The 21194-nt window shown below is 32.3% G+C and overlaps 1 protein-coding gene across 1 annotated transcript; it reads left to right on the top strand.

Annotated features, from left to right (window-relative positions):
• The first annotated feature begins 296 nt into the window (after positions 1-296).
• Positions 297-21188, top strand: LOC147071768 (ATP-binding cassette sub-family F member 1). The gene is made up of 18 exons (XM_085947113.1): positions 297-648; positions 2720-2839; positions 4886-4981; positions 5419-5508; positions 5933-6073; positions 6422-6526; positions 7885-8033; positions 8469-8817; positions 9403-9690; positions 9803-9879; positions 10879-11027; positions 12598-12681; positions 13678-13915; positions 14071-14245; positions 14610-14788; positions 16429-16662; positions 17582-17740; positions 19044-21188. Exons 1-18 carry the CDS (start codon positions 384-386, stop codon positions 19143-19145), a joined length of 3000 nt encoding a protein of 999 aa, XP_085803239.1. The 5' UTR covers positions 297-383; the 3' UTR covers positions 19146-21188.
• Positions 21189-21194: the final 6 nt, after the last annotated feature.

Raw genomic sequence — 21194 nt, 5'->3', positions numbered from 1 at the left:
AATCATGTATCACTTTGGACAACCAAGTATAGGTACCATGTATTAAAACCAGAAATAAATAGGTAGCACCGTCCAACCTCTTTGAGAAAATACACAATTGATTTGAGAATAATTGATTTTTGTTGTATCAAATTTGTCAAAATGATATATGTACGATATATTTAGTTCACCAAACAAATAATAGAAGTGAATTTTAGAAGTTGATTTTTGGAAAATACTATCATGGAAGTTGTATTGAATGACATGGTAACATTTTCAAAATTCGACTGACGTTTATCCATTTCTATTCGCAATTTGTCTATAGAGGATTGACAAATTTTAGAGGCCACGTTATCGTGTATGTTTTGACATTTATCCATTGTATACACGTTACTATCTCAAATATGTCTAAAAAGAAGACCACTAAGAAAAATCAGGATTTCGAGGATGACATCGAAGAAAAGCCTAAGGTGGCGGCCACCAGTACGAAAGATGAAGAGATAACCTCGAAATCGAAAGCAGCCAAATCAACCAAAAAGAAAGGTGGAAAAGGCAAGAAGGATGATTTTAGCGATGACGAATCGATGGACAGTAAGCCGAAAAAGCCCACAGCTGAATCTGACGAGGAGGATATGCCAAAATCGGCTGCTAAAAAGTCACAAAAGAAAGGTGAGACGTTGTAAAATTCTTGTGCTGTCATATTGTTCAATATACCAAATAGTGACGTATACTTGGTGAAACGTCAAACATAAATTATAATCGAGAAATGTTATGTACCTATAATAATATATGCTTGAAAATATTTTGGTTATTAAATTAATGAAATATTATAATTTTGCTAATTATCAATCGGTAACCTGTATGTATCAGTTTGCTTCTAATAATTATAATATGTCAAATGTATTTTGAAATTCTTTGGGGCCAGATACATATTTAGAAGTGATGTTTGTCACAGAATGATAGCTGAATTATTAAAATATAATGTCCAAAAAATTATTACCTTTGTGAAAATTGGGTGCTTTTGCTTGGTCCTCCGCCGTCTTTATCTGTCAGTCGCCATTGTTGAATTCAGCTATCTTTTTGTCATCGAATAATAGTACGCGGTCCAAGAAATGATAGTATTTTGGCAAAAATTATAGGACGTGTTGAAAATGTAAGTTTTTTGTTTGTCACATTAACAAAACGAAGAATTCGAGAAATTCCGATGTCCTGCTTTATTTAAAGACCTCTTACGACCGAAAAATGCTAATCGGCGAATTCAATTAATTCCATTTTTCAAAATTGTGGTATTTTTGACGTACTATACTTTTTTAATAGTACGCGGACCAAAATGTACTATAATTATAGTTTGGTTGGCAACACTGCGCTCACTGACAGATGGCAGCGGACGATGGCAGAGAAACAGTCACAAGACCCGAAAATTGATTGCATAAATCATAGATCATTTTGTATCAAATCTTGCCAAACGAAAACGTTACTCAATAATTAATATTGTGAAAATGTAGTGTTTGTTCACTACCATCGTGTCTCTAGATCAGGGGTAGTCATCCTGGTCCCTACCGCCCACTAGTGGGCGGTCCAGCTTTCATGGTGGGTGGTAGGGGTTTTAAAAACATTTTCATTATGCTTTATGAAAACTTATGGCAATAAAAAAATGCCTGTCTTATATCCAAATATGTGGAAAATGATATTCAGTTTATTATACCTTTCCCTACCTCATGTCTTGTGGAATCAGGTTTTAGTGCTGTTAATCATATTATGACCAAAGAAAGAAACCGCCTGAATATTTCCGAAAGAGGAGACCTTTGTTTGTTCCTCACAAAAATTGAGCCAGATATCCATTATTTAGTTTCGCAGCATCAGCCGCAAGGATCTTATTAATAATTTAATTTATTAAATGTTATTTCATCAGATTTCATGCTTCTATGTATGTAAAGTATAAATAAAAAGATAGATTTAAATACAGTAAGTTCTTTTATAAAGATTTATTCTGCCAAACTTTGCAAAAGTCGGACATAAAGTATTTGGTAAGAAATTATTATTATATGCCTTAACTTGCTGTAACTCTGCTTTATAAATTTTATAAAGTAAAGTTACTTCCCTACTTTATAAACCACCATTACTGTGGAACCGGTGGGCGGTTAGACAATTTTACTATTAACAGATACAAAAGTGGGCGGTAGGTGTAAAAAGGTTGACTACCCGTGCTATAAATTAATGGACGCACATAAATTATATCAGACCTGGATAAAACATTGATCACAATCCACCGGTATGAACCACCAATACACCGATTCAGGAGTCATCTTTGCGTGCATTAAGAGCATAGTACTTATATTAAATTAAAAATAAAAAGTAGTCATTTGTAATAATGTTGTTAAGTATAGTGTTTCCACTCTTTTAAAAAATCTCAAAATTTAACATTGTTTTTGTCTCTACTTGAATATATATTGATATAATTATTAAATCAAAATATCATTCCTGTGCTACAGATGACCCCTTAGAATCTTGTACAAGATTAGCCAGTTAAGAATTAGGTATATAAAGAGTTGTTTGAAACTAGTGGACAGAATGCATTGCAAGTTTTCATCGATGACTTAATACACTTTCATGATTTTCCTTTAAATTTATATTTGACACAGAAATTTGATTGTTTTATATATTTTTTTTCAATACATTATAATAAATGTCTGTTACATGCTACCCACGGTGGTTAATTTAAAAAATATTTTTTTAACAGGTAAAGATAAAAAGAAAGGCAACGATAACTCATCGGATGGAGACGACTCTGATGATGAAAAGAAAAATGTCTCCGGAAAACCTCCGTCAGGCAAGCAAGTAGTTAAGAAAAAAACTAAAGGTTTGTAATGATTTTTCATCGCCTTGGTAGTAACTAGAGTTATTTCACAAAAATTTCAAATAAAATTTTATTTCACCAAACGACTAAACGAATAAAACAAAATTTTATGGTGGTGAAGAGAACGAGAGAAAGTGATATTTATATATGATAGAACATGGGTTTAAGTATTAAAATTGATAAAGGGTTTATCTATACACAAAAATATATGTGTAACCTGGAGTCGTAACTCACATTTTCCAAAAATCAAGTGTTGAGAAAATTGCAAAAATCTACTAGAGCACTATTTTTTGTAATTACCAAAGAGTAAAGATCTCCCACGAATATTAATGAGTGACATTGTCGATTTCTATTTTTTTTTAGTATATAAAACCCATTCTGTTTCCTTGAAATATGTTATCCACCATGACAGTGAGTAATACAGATTCCTGTATAATATACAGTCGAGCTCGTTTATTATGATCACGGATATAGCGAGATCTCGGATGTAACAAGGAAACGTTCGTTGACATTTTGGTTTATGATTTTCTCAATACATTTATTCACTGTTATAATGAGCAACTTATCGGATATACCGAGTTAAAATATGGTCAAAAATTTTCTTAAACCTGTTAATGTGTCAATCGTTTAAAAACATCTCGACCCTAAGCAATAAAATCCGATCAGACAGGATGCCGCCGGGATCGCATTACGTTTATGACACTAGTTAAGTGTCTAAGTACCTACCTAATTGGTGTTTTCACCGACAAAATTGTTAAATAAGTAAAAAATCCAAGGTTTGTGAATTTAGTAGGTACAATAAACAACTTTTTTTGTAGATTATGAATGCCGTGCTTGTTTCGGGGATTTTTACGATGGTTTTTAGATTTTTAATTTTTGACTTTTTGTGTTATGTGACCTTTCATTTAAAAATACCTATTCTCTGATATAACGAGTAACGTTTATAACAAGCATATTCAGTCGGTCCCATCTTCCTCGTAATAACCAAGTTCAACTGTATGATTACATAATATGCCCCACGGTTGAGTAATGACCCAACGGGTTGCAGAGCAAGGACCCAATGAGTTGGGCGAATGGCTAACCATTCCTTGTGCAAGTCCGTTAATATAACCTGAACTCTGCGAAGGCATATTCGTTCAGCTTACGAATGAAAATGATAATTTACTAACTGCAATAGGAAATATAAAACATTGCTTGGTTCACTATTTGCGTCACTTCGATGAAAAAAGAATTTTTATTAGACAAAACTAAAGTAGGTATTTTTTTGGCTAGAATAGAGTTTGAAACTATGCTGTAAATTATGGTTTAATGTGCCTAATACTTTGATTAATCACCAAGAAGTTTACCAGTCTTCGGGGAATATTACTCTGAACTGGAAACCGGTAGTCGGAAAATTAGGATGTTACCACTGTCTGTCACAAAATGATGATAAGTAACATATTTGTGACTGCAATAGTACATATGAATACGTGTATTAAATAAGGCTCTAAGTACCAAAAAGTAGTATTGCCTGTAGTTACAAAATACCGAGTCATTGCAGTAAAATTTCATGAAGCAAACCTTTTGAAAAATGTAGTAAAACAGTGTGAAGCAATCACGGCAGCTTCTATAATTTTAGGGATTAAGAACTCTCAAGTGTCAACACACCATCGTCAGCTATTTTATATTCAATGCCGTTGACCACTGCAGTGCTACTTACACCATTATAAATAAAATACGCCAACGGACTTACAACGTCGACAGGTTTAATTATTTTGCTGTATTTTTTTGACTTGCTTGAGGCACTTAGACTATAGTTGAAGTTATTGGCGTTGGTGTGTAGAACATTTTTCTATAAAAATGTCAGTTTTTATTATTTTGGTACTTAGCGCCTTAATTAATACACATATTCATATTATTATGTACTACATAATTGAGTTCACTTATTCATAATAAATAATGTTAATTAATAACAATTTTGGTAATATTGTCTTACATACATATTATGTATCTTGTTACAATTTAGTATACACACAGTTTTTAATGTAGTTTGTTACCAATCTATTTCAGGAAAAAGCAAAAAAGATGATGATTGGTCTGATGATGAAGATGATAAAAAACCTGAAAAAGAATCTAAATCTAAGAAGACTGCCGCAAAGAAAAAAGGTAAATTAATTTGATGCCGTTCACAAACACAAATAACAATTTACTTTATTGGCTCACCACTCCAGATTATTTTAGTTTGAAATTTTAACATTGTGTACTAAAATATTCAATATTTTAACTGATGTCTAAATGAGAATTTTTGTGACGATTTTGTTTTCTCTTTGATCTAGCAAATATATAATTACCTGTTGGTGATATTTTCATAAACATTTAGATATGCGAAATATCAATAAAAATACCATGCAAACACTCTAATTTGGTCTGGCGGTTGGGCGAATTTGACATAATATCCGGTCACACGTAGGCATGTTGTCAGACTGATCATAGACTAAAATTACTATATTATATCAGACCGATCAAATTGGAACATAAGTTGGGGCTTATCAATAAATAATGTTTAAATAATTAATGATTTAATTATTTTTTGACTTATCTAGGGAAAGGTAAACGTCATGATGATGATTCTGAGGATGAGAAAAAAAGCAAAATTGAATCTGAAGATGAGCCCAAAGCCAAAGGCAAAAAAGGTATTCATGAATTTGGAGTTTTTTTTACACCTTTTGTATGTTGATTGAATATTTTACAGTACAGTCTATAACTTTTAAAAAGCTTTTAATTACTTTCATTTGCTTTTAGTTCTTAATCAAAGTGTATTTTCAATATTAATATTTTTTTAAAACTGAAACTTTTGAGCGGTTTATGTATACAATTCGTTTGAAGTAGTTTGCATGATATTGGAATGTGTATAATTAGTCCTCGTTTGATGTTAATGATTCTCAAAATGAGGGAAATCTTTATAATTGTTAAATGTTAAATGTAAATGTATAATTGTTAAATGTAACAACTCTATAAATTGTTAAATGTAACAATTGATAATTATGTTCTATAAATGGTTAGTTCATATATTTATTGTGTACCGTAATTATGTAAAGTTGTGTCCTTCCTTTAAAGGTAAAACTAAACAGAAGGTTTCACCAGACTCTTCTGATGATGAAGGAGCTGATTCAGACGACGATAAAAGGTCGATGGCCAGTTCTGTCAACGACCCGGCTAAGAAACCTGCTAAACAACCAGTTAAGAAGAAGACTAAAGGTATCAATCATAGCTTTTTTTTAATGTTTTTTACAAACAATAATACTTAGACTTCAAACTAATGCCTTTTAATATCATTAATGCATTTTAATATCCATTTTTAATTGTTCACGGGCTGCATAGGTAACAAGTGTCACTGATAATGATATATGTAGTCTTCTGAGTCTAGATGTATTATTATTTTAATATGTACTTACATTTGAGTAAGTTGAAGCACTTTATCAAACAATATTTTTATAGTAGCTCTAGTATACTTCATGTTTTTTAAACTAATTGTGAAAATGGGAGCTTAAACATATTGACTTATAGGACTAACAAATTTAATTATTCTTAATTATTTTTAAATAGGAAAAGGCAAGAAAGATGATTGGTCTGATAATGACAGCGACAAAGAACTGAAGCTAGATTTCGATGAAGAAGTCCACATTGCAAAGCCGGCTGCTAAAAAGAAAAGTATGTTAAGAATTTTGCACTCTTATTATTATCACTAAACAATAATAACACAACAACATTTTTGAGACCCAAAGAATACACCTTTTTGAAAAATAGCAAATACCAGTAGAAATGCAATGGCAGTCCATTTTTTTTCATTCTATTTTTTTTTACATTCAATTTTATCAGCGCAGAGAATTTAATGTTTTCTATAGGTTAACAATTCAACCATTGTAAGTTCCAGAATCACCATGTATCAAGTGTTCTAATCACCGTTGCCAACTGTACTATGATTATAGTACAGTACTATAATTTTGATTCTGCTTAAATTATTGTGAAATACACAAAATATGTTATGTAGTACACCTTTGTACTATAAACAGTAAACAAAAAAAATAGTAATACTGATTCTAATACATACATATAGAGTTTGTTTTAATCCCATTGTTTCGTAGTTTAATCTCTTTGTAATGATCTCATTTTATTATTGCCAAGTATGTTTGGATTCATTTCCCATTGTCTTTGCCAATCATTTATTTTTTGGGACCCTTCCAATTTTTTTTCATAATTATATTATATATCTATAAAATTATTGCATCATGATGTTTAGTTTTTTTATGCACATGACCTAAACTAATAATTTTGTTTTTCAAATCTATAAGAACTTTATCGATGGGTATTAAACTCACACTAGATTTAGTTTTAATATACAATAAAATATAGAAAATTATCAACATAAAATAATATGTAAAATAAAATTATTGCAATGAAGTTGAAGTAAACCTTGTTCCATATCCAGATCCTAAATAATATGAAAGTGAAACTGAAAAAATGATTACTTACCAAGCCTAATTAATTATTATTAAATTTTCTCTAGATATTTCGCATTGTATATTCATTTGTAGTAAACATACGTTTTTGTGGCCTGAGATTAATTTGCCAGAAAAGCACTGCGATAAAAATGTATTGCATTAGTGTTGCAAGTTATTTATAAGTACAGTAAGTCATTATTATCTATAATCCCAGTTATCTGTGTTTCCCAGCGCTGGAGCGATCAAGGGGATCAGTAGTAACTTCGGAAACAATTTGGGGGATGTTGATTATAAATATGGGGGCGGTGGAAGCAAATATAAACCGGAAGAAAATTTTTAATTCCACACGTTTTAATTTCATTTCCTGCACCATAGTTTTAGTGGAACGACGTTTCAACATGGTCACAAATCTATAAAAGAAAAAAGAAACTGACTGCAAATAACAATTTGGGGTGATTTAAGAATGCTGCTGACAAAAATAAAGCTGAACGTTAATAAATTGGTAGCTGCATTTTTCAGCTTATTTCAACAGCGCATGCTACTAACGACCAAATTTTAAAATTATAGATAAGAAAAAGAAGGCGAAATCCGAATCTGATGCTGAAGAGGATTTGGAGAGTGATTTAGAAGAAATTGAAAAGGAACTAGTCAAAATGAAGATCGAAGAAACAAAAGTTGAGGAAAAGAGCACTGGAGATAAGAAAGAAAGTAAAAAGGTATAATTTCTCTTCCTAAAGCCCTGTCGCAGTTGCAGTTTGCCACCACGGGTTTCCATCTATTAAACCCATTTGTTAATGTTGGAATTTATGGAAACTTTGTAGTAATATAATAATCATAATATGGCAATAGTAAAAAAAAAAAAAAATCATTCTGTTCAAAAAGATAAATCATTAGAAAATGAAACCAAAAAAATTAAATAATTCAAAACTTTTTAGTTTTCCATAAAGTGTTAATGGTTATACACAGTGTCCTGGGTTTCACCTTCCGACACTCTCAGGCATTATGTTCATAACTGATAGTTTTCAGTTAATTAATTGTAATTGAATTTGAAAAAAATCCATGGTAGTACTGTCAGTCAACAGTATTAATTTCCAGGTAGAAACTATTTTACTATGCAGAAAAATTACCTTTTTTGATTTGTAACTTTTCAGGATCAAACGAAAACAAAAACGAAGCAGCTCTCTAAAAATCAAATGAAGAAATCAAAGAAAAAAGTTGTGACAAGTGAAGATGAAGATGAGGATGATGAGAACCGGGAAGACGAAGAGAAAGACGTGGACGCTTCTGGAGAGGAGGAGAAATCTGATGAGAAGGATCCTAAAAAGAGCGCACAGGAAGCGGAAGCGGAGAGTGACAAGAAACTGACGCACAAGGACAAGAAGAAGCTAAAGAAACAGCTGGACTATGACAAGCAGGTGGAGTTGATGACAAAGAAGGGTGGACAGGGAGCCAGTGAACTTGACAGCAACTTCACCATCAGTCAGATGCAAAAAACAGCCGGTAATAATTATTATTTAAAAATGTTGTAAGCTGTTATGTTTTTAAAAAAGCATCTAATCTGGTGGATATGAAATTCAGCATTTCATTCAAAGGATGGATCACTGTAGAGTTTGTGTGAAACTGTCTGATTTCTTCTGAAATGCTTATAATTGAATTAAAGAGAGGCTGAATTGACGCATGCACAGTGACGTGATCATATCAAAATGAGTTATTTATGGAGTTAGATTATTTAAAATGTCATTATCAGCGCCAGAGTGTTTTAGCAATTATGTGACTATTCTTTTATAGAGCTGGTGAAAAATACATGATGAAACCGATAAAATCTTATTTTAAAATGCTCCTCTGTAAAATTGAAATTGTCACTTTTGGCCTAGCATACTCGATATGCAATAAGTACCTACTGACTGGTTTGTCAGACTCAGTATGTCTTGTGACGCTATGAATTTAGCAGCACATTTTTAACATTATAAAAATAAGTGCTGGATTAACTTCTTAAACCATTTTATTCCATAAAGTTAACTGAAATTTTTTGACCCGTCATATTAGTGTCTACCTAACCTTAATGTCGTATCTATTTTATTTCAGGTCAAATGGCTGCATTAGAAAATGCGGTTGACATCAAAGTTGAAAATTTCACAATAAGCGCAAAAGGAAATGAGTTATTTGTAAATGCAAATCTACTTATTGCATCCGGCCGCCGTTATGGCTTGGTTGGGCCAAACGGTCATGGAAAAACCACGCTCTTAAGGCATCTGGCCCAAAGAGCATTCCCCATCCCGCCTAATATTGACATATTACTCTGCGAACAGGAGGTAGTTGCAGATGATCTGACAGCTGTTGAGAGCGTTTTGAAGAGTGATGTCAAACGAACAGGTTAGTTTTGTTCATGGACAAGTTTAAGTTTACAATAATATATCTTCTTTATTTGCACAAAGGTTTCTTATAAAAATAAGTTGTACAAACGTAATATTAAAATTTCTTCTAGAGCTGCTGAAGGAATGCAAAGACTTGGAGGCAGCTGTTGTGAAGGGAAAGCTATCAAAACAAGATAGGCTCAATGAGGTAAATATTATTTCATAACTGAGATATTATTTTACTTGATAGAATGAGTTTTTAGAACAGTAATATTTCTTATTGAAAATTCATAAAACATATCAACTAATCTGTTGTCACAATGCCTCCATTTTTGTAATATGTAATGGGCTTCAATTTAATTTAATAACTCTTATCGGTTCAAAGGCATGTCGTAGATGCCCATACTAATTACACCGTTGCGGTCCAACAGTACGAGGTATATGCCCGAGGCAATTTCATTTTTCAAATTGCCAAATTTATATTTTTTGAGTATTTTATTTTGTGTATCATTAGCATGAAGATCAATGAAATAAAATAAAATCATCGTTACCTGAAACAGGTCAATTTCTAAAAATCGCATGAAATAAATCCATTAGAACAAAGATACTCAACCTTTTTTTTCTTCGGGCCAAATACATATGTTTGTAAAGTAACGCGGGCCGCATCACTACTGGTGTGATGAAAAAAATCATGAAACCCCACCTTTTTTACAAAACATTTTTGAGATTTTAAAAATTATGCGTGTTTTTTAAATTAATCGTGTGCAATAGCAACACTCTTATACCAGATCTGATGTGGACCATAATGACAATCCTCTTCGAGTGTCACTATATGTGCGTCAAAGTCAAAACGATTCTCAAGATATACGAAATTCCTGATAATAAATGTGTTTTAGGCCGCACATAAAAGCTTAAAGGGCCGCAGGTTGAGTATCGCTGCATTAGAACATTGATACAATTGCGAATGTAAATTTAGAACTTTCAGTAGTTGACATTCGTTAATTTTTAAATAAGTCAGGAGTGAAATTGGCCAGGGGGTTAAAACCCGAAAATAAAATAAAGGTTTATCCAAAAATTATTCTATCATAAAAAAAAAAATTAATTGCATTTATTGCACAAAGAAATTGATTAAAATATCTTCACAGAGTATATTGGTTAACATATTATGGCCGATGAAATAGTTGAACTGATTGATCTGTTTCATCAGGTGTATGCAGAATTGAAAGCGATAGGAGCAGACTCAGCGGAGCCACGTGCTAGGCGAATTCTTGCCGGTCTCGGCTTCAATAAAGAAATGCAAAATAGAGCCACCAAGAACTTCTCCGGTGGATGGAGAATGAGAGTGTCGCTGGCCAGGTATGAGTCTATGTGTATATTAATTAATTCTCAATATCCTAAAAAAGTAACGAAAGAATTTTCACCTTCGTCTCATATTTATTATTTGGTTTACTCGGTCCCTTCAGAAACCATAGATTAAAAATCCACTGTTTGTTAGTACTTATTAACACCAAATTTAACTTGCCCTATAAAATGCCTCAATTCCCCATCTAGAAATCTAAAAGTTAACATCAAAAATCAATACAATGTCAAATCACAATATTCTATCTCGACATCCCACAAGTTTACAACCCCTGTCTAATGAACAAAAATATTATCACAAAAGCATTTTTAACGCATCAAGTTGCGATATCCGTTAAAAAAAATATATACCTGAGCCACCCTCCCTCAAACGTTTAGAAAGTCAAAAGACATGGCCTTATATATGTCGCCAAAATCTTTGAAAAAAAAAACAGAGATGTAAAAGAAAACTACCTCTCTCGCTTCTACCTGCAGAAATATTGGATCTTTGAATATTTTGAATGGAAAAATCAGTTGAACAATCATCCCTGAATTGGAGGGTCACGTTGCCTACTGCGGCGGCCCTACCAAATGTCACATTCCCACGCTGAATACCCTTAATAAAGTTTAAAAATATATGTCTAATAATAACCTAAATAAACACAAATAATACGAGTGTAAAATTGCAACCCTTCGATAAGAGTTATATACATAATATAAAGTGGTGGTCAGTGAAATAATCAAAGCACCCCTACCTAAACCGCATGATTTTGTATAACAATATCTCAGGTGTTTTATACAATCATTTATCTCTCCCAATCAATTGTCCGATCTTTATAAATTAAACTCCCATTGTTATTATTCTTGTTAATAACAATAAAGCCTACTCTGTACAGAGTTAACAAATTATGAGTTCTGTTTTTTTACACTTTATACTGACATATTAAATCCTCATATTGTGCCTCTCTTACTCACACAAATAATAAAATGAAGACTCCAGAGTATCAGATCCTCAGCACCCAGCCTTCCCCGTAGTATCATTATTACAGTAAAACCTCGTTAATACGAATTTCGGGACCGAAAATCGAAAAAAAATTCGAATTACGAAATGTATGGAAAGTATGAAAATTTTAAAATTTTTTTTATTTTCATTAATTTCGTTTCCGATCGTAGATGTACCTACCGAAATGGGTCATAAAATATCAGGATTATTTTTATTAACTTCATAAAATAAGTAATTTTTGATGTTTTAAGAAAAGTCGGTCACAATTTTCAATGATTGGCTCATGAAATAATGTACTTTATGTATTACGATTTATTGAATATTTTTATATGCCAGGACTCTGAAATCATTTCGAATTACGAAATTTGAATTAAAGGTATGGTTTTATATGAAAATAATGTTCAAGGGACTTTTTGTTTCCGTAAAATTTCGAATTACGGCGAATTTCGAATTATCAGTGTTCTTACTAACGAGGTTTTACTGTATTATGTTTGAAAATTATCCAACAATAATCAATATGACAATAATATTTTGTGATATTGTGATGACTATTTTTTTATGGTTTAATTCGTTGTTTATTTGCAGAGCCCTGTTCATGGAACCGACCCTTCTCTTACTTGATGAACCCACAAATCATTTGGATCTTAACGCTGTTATCTGGCTAGATAAGTAAGATTTTTTGCTACATGTATATGTGTATTGTGATTGCTGAAACTAATGACACGCAAAAGTTAAACTCTGGTCAGTCAGTCCAAATTCGGTGAAATTGAGTTACAACTATGTTGATCCATTCATTTTTACTTTTCATGCTCTGCTAAACAAAAGCAAACAAACGTATGTCCGTTTTGGGTGTCGAAAAAGTTGAAAACTAAAAATATATATTTTTAAACTAGAAAGAATACAAAACAAAAAATGTATATTAGAAAAGAAATATAAGTAGGTACCTACTTTAAATTTTCTCACTAACAATTACCAGATTTTTAAATTGTGAAAAAAATCACTAATTTGTCCCTCCTGTAAAGTTGGCAAAATAAAACTCCCCTACACATTGGCTGGTTTCGGCAGCGGCATGCGCAACTCGAACGTATAACCATGTGTGAAATGTTTGTAGACAATGTCTTTTTTTGGGTGTTAACACATGGTTATATTTTCTTTTTTCTTTATACATTTGTATTGCGCACGCCGCTGCCGCCCCACGGAACGATGTCCATTCAGGCATTACAACTCTGCTACTCCTAACTTAAGTGGATTAGTCTTAGTAATTACTGATTGTAAGCGATTTAAGCCTGAAATTCAAACTCCTGTTTTGTTGTTAACCTTTGTCACTATGAATTATCGAAGTTATAGTTTAATAATTATGTTGACTTTTAATGTGATAGAAATAAAGTACCAGTTACTACTTAAATTTCTGAATTTGATTACATACAGTTATAAATCTAATGATTAATCAATCTAATTTTGGTCTTTAATAACAAATGCAACAGAAATTTAATGTTTTTGCATGTATGTATGCTGTTTCAGAAACATTTATTTAGCGTTCGCCATTCTTTCATTGTGTAGTTTTTTGGATTTCATTTGACCTTTCCTTTTCTTGGTTGTAACAACTATACGTTATGATTTTAGTCACCAGAGTGGCCTATTGTCAATTTTCATTAATTTTTTTAGTTATCTTCAAAGCTGGAAGAAAACCCTGCTGATAGTCTCTCACGACCAATCTTTCTTAGATAATGTATGCAACGAAATCATTCACTTAGACACTCTCAAGCTTAATTACTATAAAGGAAATTACAGTATGTTCAAAAAGATGTTTGTGCAAAAGAGGAAAGAACAAGTTAAGGAATACGAGAAACAGGAGAAGAGGATAAAGGAACTGAAGGCTCATGGAACATCTAAAAAAGCTGCTGTAAGTAATTCAACTATATACACAACTCAATTTTGTATTTTTTGAAAGATTGCATTGATTTATTTTTTGTAATAATTTAAATTTAAAAGTATTCTTCCAAAATGTTATAAGACTTGATATAATTGCTCTGTAACCTTTCCATCTATCACAAATAGGAAAAGAAAACGAAGGAGGCTCTCACTAGAAAACAAGAAAAGAACCGAACAAAGATGGCGAAACAGGATGACGAATCGGGTCCAAGCGAGTTGTTGGCTCGTCCTAAAGACTACCTCGTCAAATTCAATTTCCCAGATCCAACTGCAATGCAGCCACCTATACTTGGACTTCACAGTAAGATAACACATTTACTGCTGACCGGATCAATTACCACATTTAAATATCATGTTAATTATATCTAATGGCCAACTAATGCAAATGCGCCAGTCGTGTTGTCAGCAATAAATTAGTTAATATCAATAGCAAGAGTCGTGATTGTTTAATAATTATCGTGAGTAAATCTTTTTTGTTCCAATGTTAAATTACTTGGATAGCATCTCAGATAATAGCAGTGGGTCTTGGATAATGGCTTGATGCTGGAGTGCTTTTCCCATGTAATGATGTGTCAATTAAAATTATCTCCAAATTTTACTTTTCAATTTGATTTATCTACATTTCAATTATTGTATATATCTAATTGGATCTCTTTCTCCTCTAGATGTCGATTTCTGCTACGAGGGTCAAAAACCTCTGTTCCGTGGCACGGAATTTGGTATCGATCTCAGCTCTCGAATCGCTATTGTCGGTCCTAACGGAGTGGGCAAATCTACTTTCCTTAAACTTCTCGTTGGAGAACTTACGCCTGGCAAGGGAGAACTCATCAGAAATCATCGACTGGTCAGTTACTAAATTGCATTGAACCGGTTAAGCAGTGTTCTTGTAATTTTATTTTATTTTTGAAACGCCATAATGAATGTTTGCTCAACGCTATTAAATCATTAAGTCATTTTATGTACTTATAAACCAGTAATTTCTATAAAAATCTGTATCAATACAACTTTTGTACACTTTCCTGCACTAAGGAAGCTTCATTATAAATCATTATATTAATGAAAACATACTTGATATCTTTAAATCCTTATACAACATGAGTCCATGTTTATATTAGCAGATAGCTGAATACCAGTTTTACAAAACTATTCCATTGTCAATTGTTAATAATGATTATTTGATCACTTCATACCTGTAATTTTATCATAATCTATTTAATGGAATAACTTACGGATAATATAAGTAGATCCTATTTCTTTTACCTATTTAATAATACCATAATATGTAGTATGTATTGTTTTTTTCAAACACATAATATTCCAATACCCGCGGATCTATTCCAACTATGTAACTCCATAACATCCAATAACACTATTTTGTTATATTTCTGAGATCCAAGATACGATGTGTTACGGATGTATTAATTGAGTTCGCATTTACTTGGTAGAATTCCATTTTACAAGAAATGAAAATATGAATAATATTAAATTCTACAGGTTTTATTAAAAAAGTTTTTGTCGATAGCTATTTCGGTTGTAACACCATTATCAAGACTATTCAGACTATTGCTTAAATACTATACGCATAGATAGAGACAGAATACATTTTCTTATTAATATAATAATAAATAAGAAAATGTATTCTGTCTATCTATACGTATAGTATTTAAGCAAAGGCAAAACGGTCTATCTGAATATTCTTGATAATGGTGTTACAACCGAAATAGCTATCGACAAAAACTTTTTTGAAAAACCTTTAGAATTTAATATTATTTATATTTTTATTTCTTGTTATGGATGTATTTGGATGCTTCATGTCAGCTTCGGGCGAGGTCCTGCGATGTGCACTGTCGTTAACGTCATAATAAATGACAGCCCTAAGTGCTATCTAATTAATGCCTTTTTAAAAGTGTCATAACATAGCATTTTTATTACAATTTTGGTTGATTTCGGCGTTACATGTGATCTCCTGGAAACTTCTTGTGCTTATGAATACTGTTATTCTTATGAAACCAAAACTTCTAAGAAAATCCTCATTCAACAAAAGTAATCTGTTTATTGAAGATGTCAATCCATGTGCAATTAATACTCGAGAATTAGAAAACCTAAACGAGTTGTCTTTTGATGCCAATGTTGTATCCAGATATAAAATACAATATTGTTAGTTACAAATTCATTAAATTTTTAAACATTTTCGACTACCTAATTATGTAAAAAGACCTTTTCGGCCATGTCAGTAATAAAATCGAAACAGAGAAACCATATGGTTGTCAATGCAGTACTTCATCTCTCCGAAACAATACTGAGGCCATGGTTATCAACTATACTTGCAAAGATACAGCAGCAGATTCCTTACTATTTTACCTATATATTGGCTCGTGAAATTTTCAGAAGTTCTATTAAACAATTTATTTGCTGATCGGTTTCAGGTTATTTCAATTGATTAACAATAAAATATTCATACATAATTTGAAATAATATTTACAGAGAATAGGTAGATTTGACCAACATTCCGGTGAACATTTAACTGCGGAAGAAACTCCCGCTGAATACCTTCAAAGACTGTTTGGACTGCAGCATGAGAAAGCTCGTAAGGCACTGGGCAGCTTCGGGCTGGTCAGCCATGCTCACATCATTAAGATGAAGGATCTCAGCGGAGGACAAAAGGCCAGAGTCGCTCTTGCAGAACTCACCCTTAATGCCCCCGATGTTGTCATTCTTGTATGTATAAAATTCTTTAATATATTTTCTTGTTCATCCACAATAAATACTGTATGTATGTACTACAATATATGCAACCGGACTGAAATATCAATTTACTTATGTATAACTAACTGTCTTATCGATGAATCTCAACAGTAAAGTGACTTCTGATTTTTTCAATGAGAACGTCAGAAATATTTTGATTGGCAACATTGATAAATCTGTACCTAATTAACAAAAAGTTACAAGATTTGCTTTGTTGCTGAGAGTCTGGAATATTCAAAAATAAATTCAAATTCAATTTATTTGACCACATTCTATTCAATGCATGCATAGCAATCATTGAAATGAATTCCAGACACATGTGTGATTTTCTATTTATAGACATGTCTGCAGTGCCCCAGATCAAGGTTACACAATTCGATTATATAAATTTTTTGTTGTATTCTAATGTTTACACCTTTCAAATAATGTCTCAGCAAAAAAAAACATTGTCAGTTCAAGAGTAAAGCCTCAATGACACATTGAGCTACTTTACAAGCTGCTTGCTGGCGAATTTACAATCAGCTTGTAAACTCGCCCAGTGTCATCATCGAACAAGCTAACAAGCAGATTGTAAACAATCTACCGAGAAAAGTTGAAAGCCGATCAACTTAACACGCTACACGCTGGCGTGTGGGACTGCTGCGTCTGCGCAGTATAGTGATGGTAGCGACCTCCTGGTAAAAAAACAAACTACTCAATACATCCTGTCAACATAGTACCAAAAATGACGGTTTCAACTCGCTAGCTTGTTATAATAATGGAACAAAGCGAGATTTTATTTTATGTGCCCCGCACTTCCATTTACCAATATTTTGCAGCAGAGCATAAATGTCAACGGAACGTCTCTTGTATATCATCTCAATATTATAAAGTTTTTATTTATTTCTATCAGGATGAACCTACAAATAACCTGGACATTGAATCTATAGACGCCCTCGCCGAGGCTATCAACGCATACAAAGGTGGTGTGGTCATTGTCACTCACGACGAGAGACTCATCAGAGAAACAGAATGTACACTCTATGTTATTGAAGAGCAGACCATCAATGAGGTAACATACTTTACATCTTGTTTTACATAGAGAATAGTTTGTCTGGGACACAGTGTGCCGTGTAGGACGGAGATTAACCTCATCGTCTTTACCGTTTCTGTAGATTATCAGCTACACTAGGTGGGATTTACAGAATTATCAAACAACAGAAACGCAAAAGCTCGGTTACTACCGGAGTAACATGTATTGCAAAATAGCCACACTACACACCAGCACAATTGCATAATTTCTGCTGTTGTTCCACCAAATAATAAAGAGGTCAAATGGAGACGTAGTGGCTTTGTGTTTCGGGTGTTCCATCTTGGAGTAGAGTGACGTTGACTATATAAATGTCTTCCGGGAAACAGCGAGAATAATTAATACCAATTGTTTTTATTCCGTTATCCTCCACAGCGTAACTGGGCCCTTAAAATTTTACATTAATTTTGGAGTTTCACATTTTTTGTGTTTCGCAATTCCAAATATTTCTTACCTACCTTCCTTCTGGGTATGTCTGTACGAGGGTATAATTCTCAAATGTGATTATATAATGATAATATTTGACAACAAACGCATTGTATTTCTTGAATTTTATGGAATGACCGTCATTAAGTCGTATACCAAAGCTCACTTCATCGTCTAGGTCTATTGGCTCTTGCATTTCTATCTTACTAATCTATTCTATGATCGAGGTAACCAATCAAAAATTGAAAGTATGTATCAATCCAATGAAGGTGAAGAAAAACCTTCATCTATGAAGATACAGCCTTTATATATGACAGCGAAGCTGAAAAAAAGGTCACTCATAGCAAAATTCACGCTTATGTTCTGATATTTATTTACCAGGGAAATATAATGATTTACATTGGCATTAATATTTTATATACAAACCATCATTATATATTTAAATGAACATCGCAAACAAATGCGCCAAAGATAATTTTTCCATTATTACCAATTCAATCACAAAACTAAAAATGTTTATCATTGTTCTATGTATTTTTTCCTCATTGGCTCTAGAATCCGATGTGGATCTTGGTCGTCTTACGAAGAAATATTAGAGACTCAGCGCATGCTCTAGGTCTGAACACATTTTGAAAAATAACCTGAATTTTCCAGGCCCAGCTGACATATTACCACTTCGTATTACTCCCTCTATTATAAGTAGTAACTCAACTTATTTGTATAAGTCCCGTAATATAATATTATGCAGTAGGTGGAAACGTCTACATATTACATTTAAAAAAAAAATCAATGATTATTTTCATATTCCGCTATCGAAGATGGGAGTTGGTTTCAATAATTAATTTTTTCTGTTTTGTAGATTGATGGAGACTTTGATGACTACAGAAAAGAATTGTTGGACAGCCTGGGTGAAGTGATCAACTCTCCGTCCATAGCTGCCAATGCGGCGGTGCTGCAATAAAACAAAAACCACGCTCAACGTCAGAAACAATCAATGTATTATTACATAATATGTCTATTTCAACCCAATTCGTTTACATTGTATGTAGAGAGAAAGAACCTTGGAAAAGTGATGACTTAGTTTGTTGATAATTTTGTCTATGTGAATCTTAAATCTTCTTTTTTTATTTTTTTAAAATTGATAATACAATGATGTTATCTTCTTGCAGTTGTGCCTGTTTTAATTAGTAATTATTATTTTGTACTATAGTTTTATCGGTGATGTAAATTGATTCATTCAGTTACGGGAACCATACTATTATACTGAACTTACAGAATCGAAAATGTATCCTTTCCACAGATAATTTTAATACTCAGATATAGCATTTCATTTCCGTTGCTTACTATATTTTCTAGTGTCCTTGTTTTTTGAGTATACGAACGATAAAAATCTTTGCTACAAATGCTTTTGTGTTTATTATAGGTGATAATTAAATCAATGAAATATCAATATGATTGCCTCATTGATACAGTAATTAAAGTCAATCAAAACCAACGTTAAATATTTTTTTTGGACCATAACATAATATATTTACAATAATAATTATTAAAATTGTGATATCATTATATAAAATTTGTATAGTTTGAATGTGTTCAGTAAATATTATGAACTTACAAACAATGAAAACACAAACTGTTGCTTTCTACTACCCTAATCGCAGGGTTTCTTATTAAATTACCACGGTTTGTTTTCTCGGCATTTCAAAGCTTTAGTAGCCGATGTTGTAGTTTGAAATTTATACCGATCTAACAAAACTAAGGATTGTGAATCGTAATTTTAATATCTTGTCATTTCCAGTGAATTAAATCGATGACATTTTATAATGCTTCAAGCAGTGACGTTCCTCAGCAAAGTACCACTCTTATGCCGCATTCTGGCGTGGCGATTGTTGTCGTTCAACAGTGTAAATTCAGCAAAATAGGGCAACTTGCTAGTTGAATTGAACAAAGTTGGAAGTCCTTTCTACTTTAAGTCGTTCAACATTCGATTGGACTGGCCGCCTAGGCAAGTAACCATGGTGATAACAAATTGCATCGGCACATCAAACTTGTTTCTTTCACTTGACCGCCATCTTAATTACAATCAATTATCAGATCAACTTAAATCTGTACGTGGGAACATTTATTTTGATTTCATGTTCAACATTCAACAGACAGTTGAACATCGAAAATCTCCACATTAGAATGCGGCAGTGAGCAGATTCAATAGGTCACCCCTTACCATTTCCCATCAATAGTTTTATATAAATTCAATGCTTACCATATTTATTATTTATTCACAGTTATCTTAAATACATAAATGAAATTTAAAAAATATCTGCTTGCAAATTTTTTTAGGGCCCAGGAGAACATTCTAGAATCTACTCGGAAAAGTTAGCATTCATTTGTCTTCCTTAACTCATTTAGTGCTGACAACGCGACTGGCGCGTTTGCGTTACCTGGCCATTAGATATAATTAACATGATATTTAAATGTGGTAATTAAATATTAATTAGCAGGTCAGCAGTGATTGTGTTAATTTGTCTCATCGCTAGTAGCGCATGATATACCTTCTCTCACAGGACGTTACTGGTTTCAAATCTAAAGTAACACCGATTATTTACTGTCTCTTTGTGATATGTATATGTTATATATATTTATTCTGTCGAGAGTTTAACAAAATAAAGTGAACTATAAGGCACAATAAATTAATAGATGTTTAAATTATTATCAAATGATGAACTATGAGGGGTATGAGATTGTTGTGTAGCTTAGATAGAAAAACAAATTTCTAGTATGTAATTTATTATGTTATGTGCAAGCTTAGTTATAAAAATGGAATAACAAATGACTAAAAAGTCATATTCATGTTCTGCGCTCTCATGACAGATGAGGTGCAATTTTGTGCACTTATTTTATAATATGATCAAAAATTAATATAATACCTAATCAAAAAATCTGATGTATCATCGTATTCAAAATAACTAAGGTTGTTCTGCATAATTTTTTTTTTAAAAAATGATGGAAAAAA

Source organism: Rhyacophila brunnea, unplaced genomic scaffold (assembly GCF_057557595.1).
Source record: "Rhyacophila brunnea isolate RB1 unplaced genomic scaffold, BYU_Rbru_1.0 scaffold_2, whole genome shotgun sequence".
Classification (NCBI taxonomy): Eukaryota; Metazoa; Arthropoda; class Insecta; order Trichoptera; family Rhyacophilidae; genus Rhyacophila; species Rhyacophila brunnea.
The sequence above is the reverse complement of the archived record's forward strand: the minus strand, read 5'-3'. Positions and strand labels throughout refer to the sequence as shown.